A 20001-nucleotide genomic window follows, 5' to 3' on the forward strand; every position below is an offset into this window, starting at 1 on the left:
CTGGATACAGAATTTACACTAAAGATACAGCATTAAGATAGAATAATAGTATGTTTTAGTGGTTGGTTAGTACAAGTCTAAGATGCCTGTAGCTTTGTGCCTTCAGCTGCATACGGTGTGGATAAATGGAAAAATAAAACACAACTAGACATTTGATTTACATTTTAAAAATAGAAAATTTGGTATTTTTATTTTCTGTGGGAGGTACATTTCTTCTCCGAGTCTGTTGATGTGGAGTGGGTCTTTAAAGTGAGCACAGTGAACTGCCAAGGTGACAGGAGCGACAAAAGTCCATGGTCCTTGTACAGACCAAACCATGTAAATGACTCCTCACTTTCTCAACTGGACCCAACCAGACATGTCCATACCAATACAAACTGACCTGCAATTAAGGGATTCTGATTTCATGGACAGTCATATTTGAACTCTTTCTAGACTGCTATAAAATTGAAGGTCATACTGTAGAGTGGTCAACCTGAAGAACTTTCCTGTTTTCTATTAGCTAGATAGATGCAATACCTCAGCATTTGCTATATGGCAGGGGTGGCTAAACTATGGCTCATGAGCCGCATGCGGTTCTTTTACAGTTAAAGCGTGACTCCCGGAGCCCCCCATGCTCCTCCCCCATTCTCCACCTCCCAGACTTGGGACCTCTGCCTTCCAGCATGGTGTTGAAATAGGGGCTTCTACCCAGCAAGGAGGTGGGTCTCAGGGCTTCAGCCTGGGGCACGCCTGCTGGGGCTTGGAGCCTCAGAGGGGCGAGCCTGAATCCCCAAGCCCTAGCAGGTGCCTCCCTTGGGGCAGAAGCCCCAAGCCCCAGCAGGCATGCCTGGGCTCTCGAACTTCTGAAGATTGTTGTATGTTGCTTGGTGGGTCAGTAAATTTGGCCACCCCTGCTATAGGAAATATCTGGGAAATAATGCAAATAATGAAGTAAGTATTTAGCTAAGACAATATTGGCAAGTTCTAAAGTGTGGCTACTGTATATTATTCAAATGTAATTTTTATTTAGACCTCTGACCTCAGTGTCATGAGGTATTAATATTCTTCACAGATGTATTGTACAGGCAAACAGACAATTTGCGTAGCTTTGCTGGAAATGTATTAAATTAAGTGCTGGAAGTCACGACACATGTCAGTCAAAAGCCATTGCAAATGAAAAATCTAGGCATTGAAAAGGAGCTGCTTAATAGAGAGTTAAAATACATTATTGTTAGTTTTAAAATACTGCAAATGGAGAGCTGTTATAAGAAGCCTATTTAATTTTTAAAAATATTTTCTAAATTATTATTAAATACAGTCCATTTTAAATTAAACAAGTTACAGTTTGATAATCTTTGGCTGGACTATGCAGACACTGCTTAGAGAAAATTCTGTGACTTCAGGATCAGAGCCAGATGTGTTAATAACTATTTTATAAATATTTACGAAGAAAAAGGCAATGGATCAACCGCGGACAAAGCCAATTGTTCGAGTGCCTGATATAACCATTTGGATCTCTCTGAAGTCATTATACTTTTAAAGTAGGAAAAACTTCATTATGTAATATTTACCATAACATATTATATATTTCATTTTATATCTTTACATTAATGTATATTTTAATTTTATATATTAATACATATTTACAATTTATATTTTTATAAAACTATATACATCATTTAAATTTATGTAAGCTGACAGTCCACAACTGAACTAGACAAGTGAGTTTTACATGCAATTATTTTAGAGTACAAACATATTTTTGATCAGACATCTATTTGTGGTGAAAGGGGAGAAGAAATGACAGTAGGCAGCAGCATAGGAAATGGAACTCTTATTAACTTCAGCTACTAGTTGCCACTTCCAAATTCATTAATATAAATACTGTTTTGGTGAATATAGGGGAAAGACTTTAAGATGATGGGTGTTTTAGACTATTCATTTGCCTTGTTTTCTCTAGTCCAAAGTCTGCAACTATAAAAATATGAGTGGAAAACACGAAAAAAACCAAAGCGCAATTTAAAAAAGGAAAAGGAAATTCTGAATTTTAAAAATTGTCCTATGCAATTAAAAACAATTTTTTTTTGGTGTAAGTAATATCAAGACCTTTCAGGACTGAGCCCTTCTACTAAATACCCACATTTCCTGGGTATTCAATGCACAAACCCAACTGAGAAAAACTGTGATTTAAACTATACCTCACTCTCAAAGTCCCAAATTACACTTTAAGCCATTTCTGTGTTTTTTGGCTACTCTCGTAGTATCCATAATCTTTTGATAGGAGCATAAAACCTTATAAGCATAATTTGTATCTGTAAATTGTTCTTCAATTATCTATCTAGATATACAAAGCATATCTAATGGGTAGAAGTGGGATATTACTTGCTGGTTCAAAAATGAGGAGAGGGGCTAATAACTAAAATAAAAACCAAAAAAAATGCTTTCTACAGTGCCCACCATATTACACTGACAATACTGGATCACAATATTGGGTCATAAAGCAATTTTCAGCTAGTTTTAACAACAGTCCAATCATTGGATTAAGATGTTTACAAGTTAACATTTCAACATTATATACTTAACACTTAACTGTAAAAGTTTTCTTTGATGAATGTTAGAGCAGTCTTAAAACTTAATTTTCAGAAATTTGAGGTTCAAAGGTTCATGCAAATTTTTACACATGCATTTGCGTGCTTTTTTGTATGTGCTCCTAAACACACAGCTCTATTTGTTAAACGGGATGTGTATGAGGAGATGGATATTACAACCCACTTGCTTATATATTTGCCCAGTTTGCATGTTCACTCGTAATAAGTGGGCATGGAAAGAAGCCACATACATTTTGGAGCATCTCAACTTTCTGAAAAATCAAGCCTTTAATTACAGCCTTTAAATCAAGCCTTTAATTAAAGACAATGAGTCTTCATGAAGCTAACATCACAGATGAGTAATTTTCAGTAATATGGTGTTCTCCATCAAAGAGGCATTTTATACCTACATGTTAATTTCAAAGAGTAATTGACAGCTTAAAAATAAAGCAAGCAGTGGAAGAGCTTTCCATTATAGGAAGTTTCACAATGCTGAATTTGGCAAAAGTGAAATCTGTACGATTTATGCTCATAAGTGCACTACGTACAGTTTAACTGTAGTAAGTTTTAGAAGAGGTAAGAGACATTAGTAATCACAGTATCTTAAAGTGGGGAAAGAGGATACAGCAAAGTTTAGTTACAGTATTTCTTAAATGAAAAACACTTACAACTTTCATAATAGATTTTTCCCATGCTATTGATTTCTGTAACTGCTGAATGCACAGAGCTACCTGTGCAGCACTGCGAGCTTCTGACAATGCCCTTCTCCATACCCTTAGCCCTGGAGCAATATCCTCTTCAATTCTGCATTGAAATACAGAGAAATTAAGTAGGTCACATCCATGTTTGCTGATCTCTGAACATGGAACAATCATTATCACATTGAAAGCCAAGCAATGACAAAACGTACACAGCCAATAAGTATAAGGTTTAAGCAACTAAATTTGATGTAGTGCACAGACTGTGGCTACGTGCCTCAAAGCTTAGTCACAACCAGTTAAATGTAAGATAACTTTGCAGGATTATCAACATACATAACAAAAAATATTTACAAAGCACCATGCAGAATAACATGATCCATATGGATCACAGACATACAAGAAGATACATAGATAACAGGCAATAGAAAATAGGCTCCAATTAGCAAAGAAGCACAATAATTTTTCAAGTTAATCTCAATAACCTACCCGTCACCATCACCACTAATGGATGGTGCAGGAGCAGGGACAGTAACTGTGCCCACATTATCCAGTTTGATCTGAATGGTGGTACTTAAGGGGCTCTTCAGATACCTTCGCTCTATGTTCCGCTCCAAGTCAGCAAGCCTGGTTACAGCTATATCTAGAGGGTTGTCACTCTTCCGCTCTAGAGCACTGGTATTGCCTTCTTCTCCTCCAGCACATTCTCCATCATGCTTCTTATACAATTTAGTAAATGACTTATGTTCATAATATACCAGATCTTCCCTCTCCGATGCAGGCTCGGGACACATCCAGCCCTATATTTAGTAGAGAGGTTTACACATTGTTTGGTGCTGTAACTGGATAAGTGTGGGAATAATGGAATTTTGTATTGTATTAACCTAAAAAAATCAGGTACTGTCTTCAGCAGATGTCAGTATTTAGTAATCAGCTTTTTACCCTGTCTTTCTCAAACTATTCAGATAATTAAAACAATGAATCCCAAAATATAAGCATAGCCAAACCATTAGCAGGGTGGTCTCTCAGCAGTACCATTCACACAGAGCCCTCTGGAAGCATCAAGTTCCATTAGTCTCTGAGGGCAGACTATCACAACAGACTTCTCATTCTGACAGGAAGGACCCTGCCAGGTCCCAGACCTCAAGCCACAGGAGGCAATGTGCAACCCATGACATGGAAATAGCATCCAATTCTCCACTCTACTTCAGCCCAAACATTGTATCCAGATTGCAGAAAGACATACGAGCTGGGCCTACAATCATCTTGCATAACACCATGATTGTAATAGTGACCAGAAAGTCCTGAGCTGCTTCAGATTCACAATCCATGTGACAGGTTTCAGAGTAGCAGCCGTGTTAGTCTGTATTCGCAAAAAGAAAAGGGGTACTTGTGGCACCTTAGAGACTAACAAATTTATTAGAGCATAAGCTTTCGTGAGCTACAGCTCACTTCATCGGATGCCACCAAATGCATCCGATGAAGTGAGCTGTAGCTCACGAAAGCTTATGCTCTAATAAATTTGTTAGTCTCTAAGGTGCCACAAGTACTCCTTTTCTTTTTGACAATCCATGTGGTATATTAGTTCCTCCTATGCATGGGGCGTATTCCATTATTCCACCATCCCCAAAACAAAGAAGCTGAAATGCTCTTTTATTTATTTTAAAGAACAACAACAAACCACACACGGACATATAATGGTGGCACAAAGTGCTACAGTTAAAAGGCTAAGCTAGCCCATACCCGTCAAATCTTTGCAGTTAAAAACAGGTCATCACCCAAATTGGCATTACTCCCACCACAATGAAAGGCATAGGGCTCTATGTGCTATAAGGGAATATTCTGGGGGCTGCCATTCTGATGATCTTTATCCAAAGATTTAACTGTAATAACAATACTACTATAATCTATTTTTCCTTTGATGTTTGAAATAGGAAGAGAAAGGGAGAAAACCTTCCAGCTTCTGTGATACAAATATAGTGAAATTATATTGAATTTGTTCTATTTGTGGACTATAAAATTAATGAGAAGGCAGTTTTCCCTAATCGCAAAAGAACTGCAAATACTGGTTTTAAATTCTTACCACTTTAACAACAACATTTTTGAAGAGGGATTTTACTGAAAGGCAGTTTTACCTTAACTTGCAAACTAGCTGATACAACTCTCCGTTCTAGGTCTTCCACCTGATGAAGAATAGCCAGATCAATCTCCATTGCTTGCTCTTCTACTGACCAGTTCTCCACAACGTCTCGAGTTACCTGGTTTTCCTCATTTTCGTTTATTTCAATAATTGCAACTGTATTGGGAGTTGAAATTGTATTATTTTGTTTTAATTAACATTGTAACTGATTTTTGCAAACTCAAACCTGTGACGTCAAAAAAAGTGTTTAACGGTCATTATATAAACTTACTCTTAATATATCCAATGTGACCGCTTAATTTTGTATTGATCTTGTCACAGATGCTTAAAGAATTGCAATATCTAGGGTGGGGGCACGTCGAGTATGCACTGCAGTATGTAGTACTGTGAAGGTTCCGGGCAGGCTGAAAAGATTGGCATAAAACTCAGTCAGGTCCCTTGGGCTATCTGTGTTACAATGGCAGCTCTCCAGCTTCCAGAGCTATCCAGTATCAAGAGGGTACAAAGGTGTTTTAAAGAGACTTTAGACCCCCTTCTCTCTGGCTGCAAGTTCTGTATTGAAGCCAATATCCTTTTTTCATGAAAAGAAACATACTTAGCTAAGTGAACTAATTATTAGATATTGGCCTGAACCAAAAGCTCACATCTGGACAAGCCGAGCGTTTGAGAACTTCTAGTCTGGATCCAAATGTACATCAGATTCACCTCTACTTATTATCCTTATGCCAATCAAACATTCATATCAGTTACATACCATCTTTGTTCTTGATGCAGGCCAAAGTAATGTAATCCATGTGTTTATGTATTTGCTTCTGTAAGGCCTTCTCTCTTATTCCCCTGAGATGTAGTACTTTAAGCAAAGCTTTTAGGTCCTCTGGATCAATAATTCTCCACCAGCCAAATTGCATTTCTGAATCAAGACAAGTTTGTAAATCTTTTACAAGCATTTTAAACATGAAACACTATTACAATCAGATTTATTTCAAGAAATCATGCAAACAAATGTTCTGATAGTGCAGCAGCATTAGAGGAACTCAACATTTAGACAGTTCTGGCACATTACTGCATTATGCTTACCTTCTGGTATGGGTTTTGGGCTAGGATAATCTACTGGCTTGGCTACTTCAACTCCTGTAGAGGGAGCAGAAGCTGTTTTTTCAGTTTGTGGCACCGGTGATTCACTTTTACTTGTAGGAACATTGGGAGTCAAAAATGAATTACCATTTCCTTCTGACAATCCTAACCCTGATCCAACACTAGGTAAGGGAGATGAAAATGGAAGGTTTGAAGTAAGAACTCCTGTAGGCCATCCACAAAATTGAAGTCCCATTATAGGTAATCCAGTCTTCATCTGCTGTATCAAAAACATATTTTTAAAACATTACTATTAATTCCATTACTAGTGTGGAGCCCCCAGAAACCTGGATTAGGATTAGTCAACCCTTGTGGTAGGCATAATAAAAACACAAAGAAGCCTTGATCCCTGCCTTGAAGAATTTAAAAATCTAAGATGCCAAGTCACACAAACAGCTAGTAACCCTATATGGTGAATGTTTAGAAAACTGTTGCTTCTGATGACCACACTTCTGAAAATTACTATTTGTAGTTATCTTTTTTTTCCATTCAATTGCCAACTTCTTTATATAAACACAAATGATTTGAAACAGTACACACAAAATCATACAAATTGTTAATTTAAAGATCCCGGTTTGCCTACTAATCTACCAATCTAAATCTTTTTAGCAAATAGTACTCGGCAGCATAAAAAAAAACATTTCTAAGAATGAGCTACATTTTACAATATTAAAAAACAAAAAAAACAAAAACAAAAAAACACAACAACCACCACCACCAAGGAACAAAGGTACAATTTCAATGGTATGATCAGCTCTCAGAGGGAATTTTGCCTGAGTAAGGTCTGCAAGATCAGACACCTTAGATTGTAATTAAGTACCAACCTGAAGTGATGATAATGCAAAAGGACTTATTCCCATAGGACTCTGTACAGAGGTTGAAGTGATATGAGGAGATGGGACTGGTGAAGGTGATTTTGAGGGAGGATTTGAATGCAGAGTTAGTGAAGAAGCAGCTGGTGTATCTGAATGGGTAACTGATGTATCATCACATGGTATTCTTGGTAAAAGGCTGAACCACTGTCTGCTCTTTTCTGTAAGGGTCTTTAACAACTGGTCATTTGGAATTAATGGAGAATTGTAAAACTTCCCTGGCCCACTTGCAATGGGATTAAAAAGATTATTAGAATCTGACTTTTCAGAGCTGCTTTGTGATATGGTGGACTGAAGGCTGCAGAGAGAGTTTTTAGAGTTATTTTGATAAGATAACGCGCACCCATTTGCTGCACTGCCATTGGGTTTTTGTAACATAATGTCAGATTCAGGAGGCATCTTTGCTACCTCCAACAGTTTGCTTAGCTTTGAAAAAGAGCCAGGCTTCTGTAGAAACAAATTAGTGTTATCCTTTTCCTTCAGATCTTCTTTCTGCTCACAGTGACTTGTATTTATACAGTTTAATTTTTCCTCTGAGGTCTCAAACATCTCTTCTTTGATATGTGTACTTTCTGCTTTTTTTAACTTCTCTTTTTCTTTTGCAATTTCTTCTAGACCTGAAAAATTGAAAAAACTGTAAACTTTAAATATCACAGAAGAACCATCTAACTTAGATCATTCCTGTAATCGGGTTTTATATAAAGAATAACTTCATCAGTCACTTCAACATGCTCTAGACCGCCATGTACTCTATGAAATTGCCTTCAAGCTCTGAAAAATATTTTGCAAAAGGATACACAACACTCAAATATACTTTACATTGTACCTCAATGTGGATGAAATTTCACAGCCAACTCAAAACAGTTTGGAAAGAGGTTTATAACAAAAATGCTCACAGACCCTTCTCATAGTGTTGTAAATTGTATTGTGTTTTTTTCCCCTCACCAAATCTAAAACGGATTTAAACTTTGCTATGCATCAGAGATGAAAAGCTGGATCCACTGAAATAAGTAACACACTCGTATTGAGTTCAGCAAGGCCAGGATTTTGCCCGAGAGATTGCTAAGAGATTCACTTAACTTGCATACAGAACACCAATGGAATTCTGGAGCACTTTGTCACTTCTAATTTCTTTCGAAGGGACAAAATTTTTCTAGCTTTGTGCTTGTAAAACTTACCATTGACTGCAGAATTACCAAAAAGTTTCATGTTCACACCAAGAGAGTAGGATATTTTCTTTTAAGTTTTTAGGCTATTTCCGTAAAACTCTCAGCCCTCCAGTGGGGGGAGAAGTAAGAATGAAGACCACCAAAAAAAAAAAATCTATTTCACAAATTGGATGTCTCCCAAGATAGAAATAGGACATTAAATTCCCTGCTTTCTTTTAATTAAAAAATTAATTGGGTGGATTGCGAATTTTAATTACCAAATACTAGAGGCTACTTTTACTTGTTTTACTCATTACCTGAAATAAATTATTTGAAGAATCTATACAATATAATGATTGGGATCTACAGATAGCTAAGTATACAGATGGATAGAATAGTTTAAATAGCTAAACAATTTACAATACAAAATGCAAAGGTTCAGCGTCCATGTCAGCTCAAATATCTTTGAGGTGAGGAAGGACCAGATTTATAAATGGGGAAAAAAATTGTTCTGTTCTCTCTTCTCTCCCATTCTCCCTTCAATCCTCTATCTTCCTCTGCCCATATTAACATATGTCAACAAGCATTAATAAGAATCTTCAAAAAGAACAAAAGAAGGGGAAATGGCAGGAACAGGGAGGAAAGAGAAGGAAAAGCACTCAGCATGGCAGCCATTTGTTTGCTTCGTTTCTGCATCAGTCAGTGCAGCTGCATAATTACAGATAAACAGGGCCCCTATTTAATCATCTATGGCTGGTAACTCCTGCAGGGGTTATTTGCACATTCTGCAAAACCAGAATAATTTCAACAAGGAAAAAAGCACAATAGCAAGGAAAATGCACTGCTATAATTTTGCATCTCTCTTTCTGAATTTTTAATGCACCTACCACTCTAGTAATGTATCTGGGTACCAATAATGTTGAATTTACCAAGAGATCCAAAATGGGCCTGACAGGAAGAAACAATTTAGGGAACTGCACAGGTAAAAGCGTGAGAGGGAGGTATTTTTGATAAATGGACAGACGGCGTAGTGTTCTATGCATCCAGTTTCAAGTTACCTACACCCAGGAACCATCGGTTTCAAAACTCAGTAGGGCCAACTCAGATTTTCATCCTTCTGAGGTAATAAACTGACTACTATGCAATTTACTGAAAAGGGGATGAAATGGGCAAGGAGACATCTTGCAGATGAGATCTTAAAAACATAAGTCCCATTGATCTGCATGGACCTTAACAATCCCTATAGACTAATTTGTAAGAATATGGTCTGTCCTGGTATTTTTGGCCAAAATTTCTGTTAGCACCTCCAGAGAGATAGCTCTAGTTCAGTGGCTCTCTGCATATCGTTTGTAAAGCTCTTTGGGATTCTCTGGGCTAAAATACACTATATGGAATCTTATTATAATACAATAGAAGACACTTTGGAAAATAGGAAAAGAAACACAAGCACTACAGCATTTGATAGTCAACTTCTATTTCCATATGACTTTTGGTGTTTGCACAGCAGTTTTTAATTCAGAGCATAATATAACGAGGGGATGGTGAAAGAAAGGCCCTACAGAGCACACACAATATTAGCAAGTTACCTTTGGGATCATGATTAGGTTTATGTGAGACTTTGTGATTCAGGTTTCAAGTCAAATCAGGGCTCAGGTTTCACTTTGATGGTACTGAAATCTTTGGGGACGTGTGTGAGAGATACCTAGAATGCATCTTCTGAGGAGTTCTTGGAGAGATTTTTGCCATCTTGGGCCAAAATCTTGTGAAAATGGCGGGTTTTGGCTGCATCCAAACCAGAACTGAAAAAATGGATCTGTTGGAACCAAAATCATGGGTTGGATCTATATCCAGAAATTCTAATGAGTGAATTCTAAAATTCACATTCATCTAGACTTGAGGTTAATTAAAAAAAAAAGTTTGTGGAATAGGTATATATTAACTATCGAAATCAGCAAACTCCTTTTAAATTTTAGTAAAATAGATTTTAATGTCTCTTGGCGGGGAATTCAGGTCACTCAGAAAAAAGAGGAGCATAAAACCATGTTATGGGTTAATAAAGAAATTATTGTTTTAGCAGAGATCTGAAAAGGCAGTATCTTATTGTATAACAATTATGTTCTATTTTATTTCACACCATATATGTAATCTCTAAACACAAAACATTCTGAATATCTGCATAAACCCTGACAGAATTAAAGCAGACAAAAAAGAAATGCTTCTTCATACATTCTGTGATCAACCTGCAGAATTAATTGCCACAGAAAATTGAGAGAAATAGTTTAGCCACTGTCAAGGCTGATTCCCCACTAAGATGGGGGGCCACAAGGATTTTAAAAATTAATACTGGCCACTCCAGGCTGGTATTAAACTCCCAAGGTTACAGCTTTTCTCTGACCTTGGATGGGCAGATGTTGCCACCATCCAAATGCAAAACCCCTTGAAACCCAGGAAGGCACACTTGGGAATTCCTTCCTGTGGGGTACCTTCAAGCCCTTTCACACACCCACACCCCCCAGAGAAGAGCTGAGAAAGGAGAACAAAGCAATCAGCTGCTGCCGCCAGCTAACTAAAAAACATGTGCACAAACCTCTTAAGACACAAAAATCCAAATCCTGTTCTTAAAAATGTTAAATTTTATTAAAAACAAAAAGAAAGAAAATATATCTGAAAACTCAGGCTAAGAGCAATTCCAAATATTAAGCACCCAAAATAGTTTCTGGGGGTTCAGCTTAAAGGTTAGAAGCATCAAAAGCATCTGGGTTTAGCAGAGGAATCCACAAGCCATAAGAAACAAACAAAATAAACCTAATCATGTCTTTCTGCACGTTTTCTGATCTACTTACATATCTGGGTTCCAAATAAGCAATTCTAGGTCTGACTGATGATTTTCATACCTGGTCTTCAGATTCTCACAGCATAACTCCTGCCCTGGTTCCCCTTTTCTCCGGAGAGCAACAACAGACACACAGAGAAAGGGAACTTTTTTCCCAGTTTTAAACAGTTCTAGCCCTCCCATTGGCTCTTTTGGTCAAGTGCCCACTACCTTCTTTTTACCTATGGGCTTTTTAACCCTTTACAGGTAAAGCAAGTAGAAAACAGCTACCAAGAGGGACTTTATAGCTAACTGGGTATCCGTAAAAGGAAGCTCTCCCCCTCCATTTATCACAGCAACATGAAAGGATTTCATATGCAGCTACACTAGCTACTATACTAATCAAAAATTAACAAAAGGATATTAATTCTCTGTTTCAAGGGATAAATTAACCAGCTGAAAATCAGAAAAACTCCCCTTAGCCTCATCAAACAGCACTGCACAAATAGGGCTATCACGAGTTAGTTTTTAGCCTTCTCCTAAAGGTAACAGGCCTTTTTGGAGACACAATTAACAGACTAGATGCACAGGTGGCATACTCTTGTACGGTAATTTCTAGAATTACTCCTTTATGGTACTTACCTTCACCACTTTCCATGCCTTCCACAAAAATACCCCCACACTGGGGTAGAATCCAATACCGGCGTCTGTAACGATCCTGACCAAACATCATTGACCGTAAAGAGTGAGAGGCTTCAAATAACTTCCTTCTGTATTGGCTTTGTTGCTGTTTAAAAAAAAAACAGGGGTGGGGAATTATAATTCAGTGGGGGAAAAAAATCAGTTATAGTATAAAATATCTGTTCGGGCAAGGCCAAATGACAGCTCAGTGGCCACATGAGCACACTGTTTCCCAGATACTTTATTTGGGATATTTCACACAAGTGTTTTATCTAAAAAGCCAAATTGTCTTTAAATAATCAGCTCAGGCACTCTTTGATATATCCTAAATTTATCAGCATCACCGTAAGGATGCATTCTGCAGTAGTATGTACTGTATTTTAATATCAACATTGAGAGAACAATAGAATCCATGATTTCATTGTACTGGAACAGCCAAAATCCTATCAATTATGCAATACAGTAAATGGTGTTCGGAGTGCTGAAGCTACCCAGCGCAGCGTGAGATTCTGTAGCTCCTGATGAGAAACCAATGAATATTTCAATTGGCTTAGAGAAATGAGTTCAGTAATATCTAAAGATAAAGCCTGTATTCAAACACAAAGTACTTTTTGAGAGGAGTGGAGAAATCTAACAGGAATTTCAGTTAGTTTACCCACTCCTTCCTCTGCTAAACTGGCACTCTTGGAAGCAGTGTAGAACTCCCAGAACCGGGAGTTTATTGCAGCTGGGAGCAGTAGGCAAACAAATGACAAAGCCTGAAAGGATGAACTCTCTTTTAATAAATAAACTAAATAGGTACACTATAGAATCCTAATTCATTAAATTTTTCCCATTCTATTCTCCTTATCTACTAACCTGTTTCCTTTCCTATACTGACTGCCATTATCTAAACACCTGATTCTACTGTACTACTCAAAAACATATGCAACTCTTCAGAAACTGAATAAGCAACTATTCAAGTCTATGCAGTTTTGAGCCATAGTCTAGGCACCTGGCTATTTTAGAATTCAGGAATGGTCTTCACCATTGCAAGGTTCAAAACAAATTTGACTTGTCTTCCTCACCAAAAAGTACCCTATAAATCCTACAAATTTATAGAGGGACTGATATTGTCAAGGTTCTTGCAAGTTTCTTTGTGCCATTATCTTAAGTAACTCCTCACTTAACGTTGTAGTTATGTTCCTGAAAAATCAACTTTAAGTGAAACGACGTTAAACGAATCCAATTTCCCCATAAGAATTAATGTAAATGGGGAGGTTAGGTTCCAGGGAAATTTTTTTTGCAAGACAAAAGGCATTATATACATTTTAAACAATATTAAATAAGGAATTTAATACAGATATTAAACAGGCTGGAAGCCCCCCTATCAGGACCCCTATCAGGCTGGCAGCCCCCCACACAGCTAGTTTGTGGCGTTCAGGAGGCAGGGGAGGGAGGGGGGAGGCTGCACGCTGTGTCCTTGCTCCTCCTCCCCAGCCTCCTGAACACCACAAACCAGCTGAATGCCATGGGCAGGAGGCGGGGGAGGGAAGAGGGAGGCTGCACACTGCGTCCTCGCTCCTCCCCCAGCCTCCTGAATGCCGCAAGATAGCTGATTGCCACGGGCAGGAGCAGCACAGGGAAGGCGCTGATCCGCGGGGTTCACCGGCGGGCGGGAGGTGCTGGGGGAGGCATGGGGGCCTGCCAGCCATGGACAAAGCAGGCGGCCAAACGACTTTATAGGGGAGCATTGCACAATTTTAAACTAACATGTTCTGTAATGGAGCAGGGACACAAGATCGAAACAAAGTAAAGCGAGACAATGTTAAGTGGGGAGTTACTGTATGTGTCGCCTCTAGTCTATTCGTCTTTGTTCTCATCTTTCCTTTCCCTATAACATCACGGTGCTTTTAATACCCCATAGTATTCTATAGACAATGGCAGCGCTCACTCAAGAAATCCTACAGAAGTATATTCACGTTTAACCTTAATTATACTGCCTCCATCCTTTGGAAAACATAAAGCTATTAATACTAGAGCTCACCCTTTAGCTGGTGGTGACAAATTCACTTAGCACCCCATGTGCTTAATTTAAAAGCAATGGGCCAAGTTAACTGGTCTCCTCTCTACAATGCCTGGGAACTAGGTTCTGAAGGTCAACCAATAGCAAGAGTGAGCAAGTAATTACAAATCACGTTTGAAAGGGAAAACCGCATACAGGACATTTCAGGAGAGCAGGTCTCTTTGTATTAATTTAGATGGAATATATGGGCTAAAGTTGTTAATGTGACCCTGACTGTCCAACAGTAAGCACTTTAAATAAGGTTCAGGGTCTGCTTAGTACATGGCAATCACACTATTAAAGATACAGAAAATAAGGGAAAACAGTTACAGTATTTGAAATGTAAAGCATTAAATAAGACTTTCATTTTAACAATATCCCTTATTCCCTCTCTCTCTCTTTAGCTGAAGATAGTTTTCAGAAGGAAAAAAAACAGTCTTTTGAATGGTATTCCGGAGGCTAACAACTGTCCTTTGGGGGAAAAGAGAAGTTAGTTAGCTGAGATGGGCTGGAGCAGTTATTGTTGCTGTTGTTAAAGTCCAATCCCATTTCCTAAGACAACAAACATGCAAAAAGAGAGAGAACAGAACAGCAAAGATAGAAATGCACCTTCTGTCTCTGGTGTTGACTTCTCACTGCTGGGAAAAAAACAGCCAGGCACACCATCTTACGAGCCACTCTGACACCTGGCAAACTTGTACAACCATTGGCCTATTCAGTACTGCTTATAGTTGCCACTTTCTGGTAACAAGCTTACAGGCAGTGTTGCAAAATATGCAGTCTTGATTGGCTAAGCCAGACTCTATTAAACAAGAGGCAAAAGGAGACAGGAAAAAAAGAATAAGGTGGGGAAGGAAAAGAATACACAGGGGTGGGTGGACGGTGGCAAAGTCACATATCCCAGCTGGTATTTGGGATTTAGTTGGAGCTGGCAGAGGCGGTGATGTCATCTAGGTAGGTGTCTCTGTCCTAGTCTGGCCAGAACATCTCTCAGGATCAGGATGAAGGCTGCCTGGGGTCCCACAATATGGTGGGGGTGGCAGCCATGATGGTGAATCTCGCTCCAATGGCCAATTTTTCTCCTTGAAGTCTCTTTCTCTCCTAAAAGGGAGTGTTGTGTACAATAGCCCATCGCCTCATGATTTTGTCCACACAATTGCACCTAAATTTCCAACACAACAATTCTGGTTCACTTCTCTCTGGTTCCACACTGTTCTTGTTTACCAAGCATTATTTTTACACAATCCTTGAGTTGTATCAGTGGCCCTTTTTGTTTCGACTAACTGTCTCGCATTGGCAACTTTTCCTATCAACATTTGTAGTTATAGGTTATTGTGATACTTTATGAACTTCTACTCAGTTTTCACAGTTGAGCTCACAATTAGGGTAAATTTGCAGGTCCAAGTGTCGCAAAAGGCCCCACTATCAAGGGATGGGTTCTGGACAGTATTCACCAGGGACTGACAGAAAAGACACCTAAAGAAGGGTGGTTGGTAAACTGATATCCTGCGAGAGTGAAAGTAAAAACATCAGCAGTAGGTAAGTTGCGAGCTGATTAACTGGAAGTAAAAGCACTAGTTAGAAGATTAGGGAGTTGAGGAAATATGTGAGGGTTGGGGATTAACCACAAATACATGGAGAATGGGAGGAAAAGCAACAATGGGAAAATAAACTGGGTATCTGTGTCTCCTTCTGCCCTGTGAAAAAAACCCATGCAGAGAAAGTGCTAGAGGCAGAAAAAAACAGATAAGACCGACACTAAATTGATGGAAATCTCTTACCTTGGTGAGTTTTCAATCTGTTTCTCTAACGTCTCAACCTTGCTGCCTGGTCCCCATCATCCTACACCCAATAATACAAAGTCATGATAGTAGGATGTAGTAGCATTACATTATCCTGAAATAAACTAATGCTACAGTACAAGAGCTTCATGTAACAAATATTCATGTCGAATCTGTGGACAAATTCTCCCTAAGACATGGATTCAACTCCCATTGACTTCAGCAGGAGTTGTGTGCAGAAGTTGGAACTATTTGTTTGTGGAACATATGTAATATGCAAAATATACCTTTAATTCTACAAAAGTATTATAAATCTTCCTTCCCAAGATGTATGTATGGGGAGAGAGGTGGCCAGTCGACTTTGTCCATTTACAGAAAAAAAAAATAATTCACCTTGCAGTGCAACAATTAAAAAAACTATAATTTAGTTTATTAAGTTAATAAAGTTGTGTGTTCTTTTACGTTCATTTTTTAAGTGTTTTTCTCACATTAAATAATGGAATAATGGCGAATCTGATCAATCAGTATTGGAGACGAGAGAATTTGGGTCTTTCAACATTCACAAGAAAATGCAAAGCTACTTTAAATGACAAAAATTTGTATGGGAAATACTAGTACTGCTCTTATTGATTTTTAAAGAGAGACCTTTTATGATTGAAAACTGTAAGCCTTAAATTCTGCTTGATGAAATTACAGCTAGAAATAAGGATCATTTCTATAAGAATTTTAATTCAATTCAGTGAGTCCTTGACGAACTATAGTACGGTTCCAAGAGAGTTCTATAACATTCCTGAGAAGTCTCGATTACCCCCCACGCTGAAGCAGAAGATAGTAGCTTCCCCTATGTGATTTTTTGTGTAAACTGCTGAAATTATACCTCATATACTTTAAAAGTGAACTGAAAAGCAAAAATGAAACTGGAGAGAAACCCAGAAATGTGTGTTAAATTCCAACAATAACCAGGATGTGGTGGCGTGAAGAAGGAAGGCATTCCACACAGAAATAAGATTAACCTTTACAAAAATCATTTTAACCTTTCGTGAAACTCTTTTTGTAATTCTTGGCTCACAAATGCAGCATTGTGAAACATCACACATAACGTGGGTTGCAATGGGACTTTCTGTATTTATCACAGATATCACATTCTGGGATACCTTAAGTGAACCAGAAAACACCAAGACTTTTTCACACAGTTAGAAAAGGTTAGTTAAAGGTTATTTCTCTGTTGAATGTCCCCCACTCCTGGTATCCAGCCTGGTCACTGTGGTATTTAACATAGTTTTAGGGAAAACTCAAATTTCATTTTTGCATTTAATGACATCAGAAGTCGGTAGGATTGATTGATATGGCTGTGAGTTAAAGAAGACACACAGGTCCATTGAGTCTTCCAATCTTCACAGATAAGACTTTATGAAGTAAGTCTTCCTGCTTAAACATTATTGTCTACTTTCATTTTTTTGCATGCTATCCGTATTTTGTATTTCCAAGAGGATTGCATTTCTAAAGGTTCACTCTTTTTGCTTATGGGACCATTCAAAATACAAAGATTTTCTGGCAGTATCTCCTATATTCATTCACAAGGACAGAAAGACAGCAGGAAGGGATTACTGTAATTCCGTACACAATCCAGAATGGTGGCCAGAAGGAGAGTTCCTACAGCTGATGTTTACTTTTTAATCAAAAGTATTTGTATGGATTTGAGTGTAACCACTAGTTTGCATATAAAGCACTGTGCAAACATTAGTCAGTCATTCTCACAACACAATTGTGAGGTACTGTAGGTAAAGAAATACGACTACCTTATTTTACAGATTGGTAAAATGACAGAAAGAAAGGTGATGTGACTTGCTGGAGGCCATATAGCAAACTAGAGCAAAAAGCAGGATTCAAATTTAGCATTTTTTTGGCTCCTTTCCCAGGCTTCTTCCACCAGACCACACTGTTGGACTTGTGTGATGTTGCTTGAGATTCTGTGGAATTTCTATAAAAAGCTCAGTTTGACTATAACAAAGACAGTTCAGTTTAACAAACTAATAAATATTCGTAATGACCCGCTGTCATAAATATAAAGGGAAGGGTAACCATCTTTCTGTATACAGAACTATAAAATCCCTCCTGGCCAGAGGCAAAACCCTTTCACCTGTAAAGGGTTAAGAAGCTAGGATAACCTCGCTAGCACCTGACCAAAATGACCAATGAGGAGACAAGATACTTTCAAAGCTGGGGGGGAGGGGTAAGTGGGGGGGGGCAAAGGGTGTCTGTCTGTGTGATGCTTTTGCCGGGAACAGATCAGGAATGCTCTTCAGAACTTCTGTTAAGTTAGTAAGTAATCTAGCTAGAAATGCGTTAGATTTCCTTTTGTTAAATGGCTGGTAAATAGGTTGTGTTGAATGGAATGTATATTCCTGTTTTTGTGTCTTTTTTTAACTTAAGGTTTTGCCTAGAGGGATTCTCTGTGTTTTGAATCTGATTACCCTGTAACGTTTTTACAGAGGTGATGCTTTTACTTTTTCTTTAATTAAAATTCTTCTTTTAAGAACCTGATTGCTTTTTCATTGTTCTTAAGATCCAAGGGTTTGGGTCTGTGTTTACCTATGCAAACTGGTGAGGATTTTTATCAAGCCTTCCCCCAGGAAGGGGGTGTATGGCTTGGGGGGATATTTCGGGGGGAAGACATCTCCAAGTGGGCTCTTTCCCTGTTCTTTGTTTAACACGCTTGATGGTGGCAGCATAGGGTTCAAAGACAAGGCAAAGTTTGTACCTTGAGGAAGTTTTTAACCTAAGCTGGTAAGAATAAGCTTAAGGGGTCTTTCATGCAGGTCCCCACATCTGTACCCTAGAGTTCAGAGTGGGGAAGGAACCTTGACACCTGCCTTCTGACTTATAAGGATGTTGGGTATTAAAATATAGGAGCAGGTGATCAAGTACTGTGGAACTGCAAAAGACCATTCCTCTCACCCTCATCAACCTGGAGAAGTTGTAAAGACTCAAAGGTCATATTCTCCAACAAATTTCAATTATCCTTTAATTTTAAAAACACACACACATACACAGGTTCAGCTGAAGCTCACAAACAACCCTTCCCTTCTTTCAACTTGTAGTCACACTTGACACCTCAATTTCATAGTGGATATTTAAAAGCAGCAAAGAGTCCTGTGGCACCTTATATCTAAATTAATGGAAAGAGACCAGCTCTCCTGAAATGTCCTGTATGTGGTTTTCCCTTTCAAACGTGATTTGTAATTACCTGCTCACAGTTCCCAGGCATTGTAGTGGGGAGACCAGTTAATTCGGCCCTTTGCTTTTAAATTAAGCACATGAGGTGCTAAATGAATTTGTCACCACCAGTTAAAGGGTGAGCTCTAGTATTAATAGCTTTATGTTTTCCAAAGGATGGAGGCAATATAATTAACGTTAAACGTGAATATACTTCTGTAGGATTTCTTGAGTGAGCGCTGCCATTGTCCATAGAAATGCTATGGGGTATTAAAAGAACGTGATGTTATAGGGAAAGGAAAGATGAGAACAAAGAAGAATAGACTAGAGGCGACACATACAGTAACTCCCCACTTAACATTGTCTCGCTTTACTTTGTTTCGAGCTTACGTCCCTGCTCCATTACAGAACATGCTAGTTTAAAATTATGTGATGCTCCCCTATAAAGTCGTTTGGCTGCCTGCTTTGTCCACGGTTGGCAGCCCTACTATTCCCCCCCGAAGGATAAATGGACACAAATCAGATATTAGGAATGGCAATATACAAAAACCTGTAGGGGAATATGTCAACCTCCCTGGCCACACAATAGCAGACTTAAAGGTAGCCATCCTGCAGCAAAAAAACTTCAGGACCAGACTTCAAAGAGAAACCGCTGAGCTTCAGTTCATTTGCAAATTTGACACCATCAGCTCAGGATTAAACAAAGACTGTGAATGGCTAGCCAACTACAAAAGCAGTTTCTCCTCCCTTGGTGTTCACACCTCAACTGCTAGAAGAGGGCCTCATCCTCCCTGATTGAACTAACCCTCGTTATCCCTAGCCTGATTTTTGCTTGCATATTTATACCTGCCTCTGGAAATTTCCACTACATGCATCCGACGAAGTGGGTATTCACCCACAAAAGC

General features: G+C 38.5%; 1 protein-coding gene across 1 annotated transcript in view; it reads right to left on the reverse strand.

Annotated features, from left to right (window-relative positions):
* The window catches only part of BAZ2B (bromodomain adjacent to zinc finger domain 2B), a 181806-nt gene that overhangs the window by 20037 nt on the left and 141768 nt on the right, over nt 1-20001 (reverse strand). The window contains 8 exon segments of the mRNA XM_038422039.2: nt 3239-3374; nt 3758-4068; nt 5404-5564; nt 6163-6318; nt 6486-6759; nt 7367-8031; nt 12017-12161; nt 15927-15941. Coding sequence (XP_038277967.1) covers nt 3239-3374; nt 3758-4068; nt 5404-5564; nt 6163-6318; nt 6486-6759; nt 7367-8031; nt 12017-12161; nt 15927-15941 — 1863 coding nt within the window.

Source organism: Dermochelys coriacea, chromosome 11 (assembly GCF_009764565.3).
Source record: "Dermochelys coriacea isolate rDerCor1 chromosome 11, rDerCor1.pri.v4, whole genome shotgun sequence".
NCBI classification, from domain to species: Eukaryota; Metazoa; Chordata; order Testudines; family Dermochelyidae; genus Dermochelys; species Dermochelys coriacea.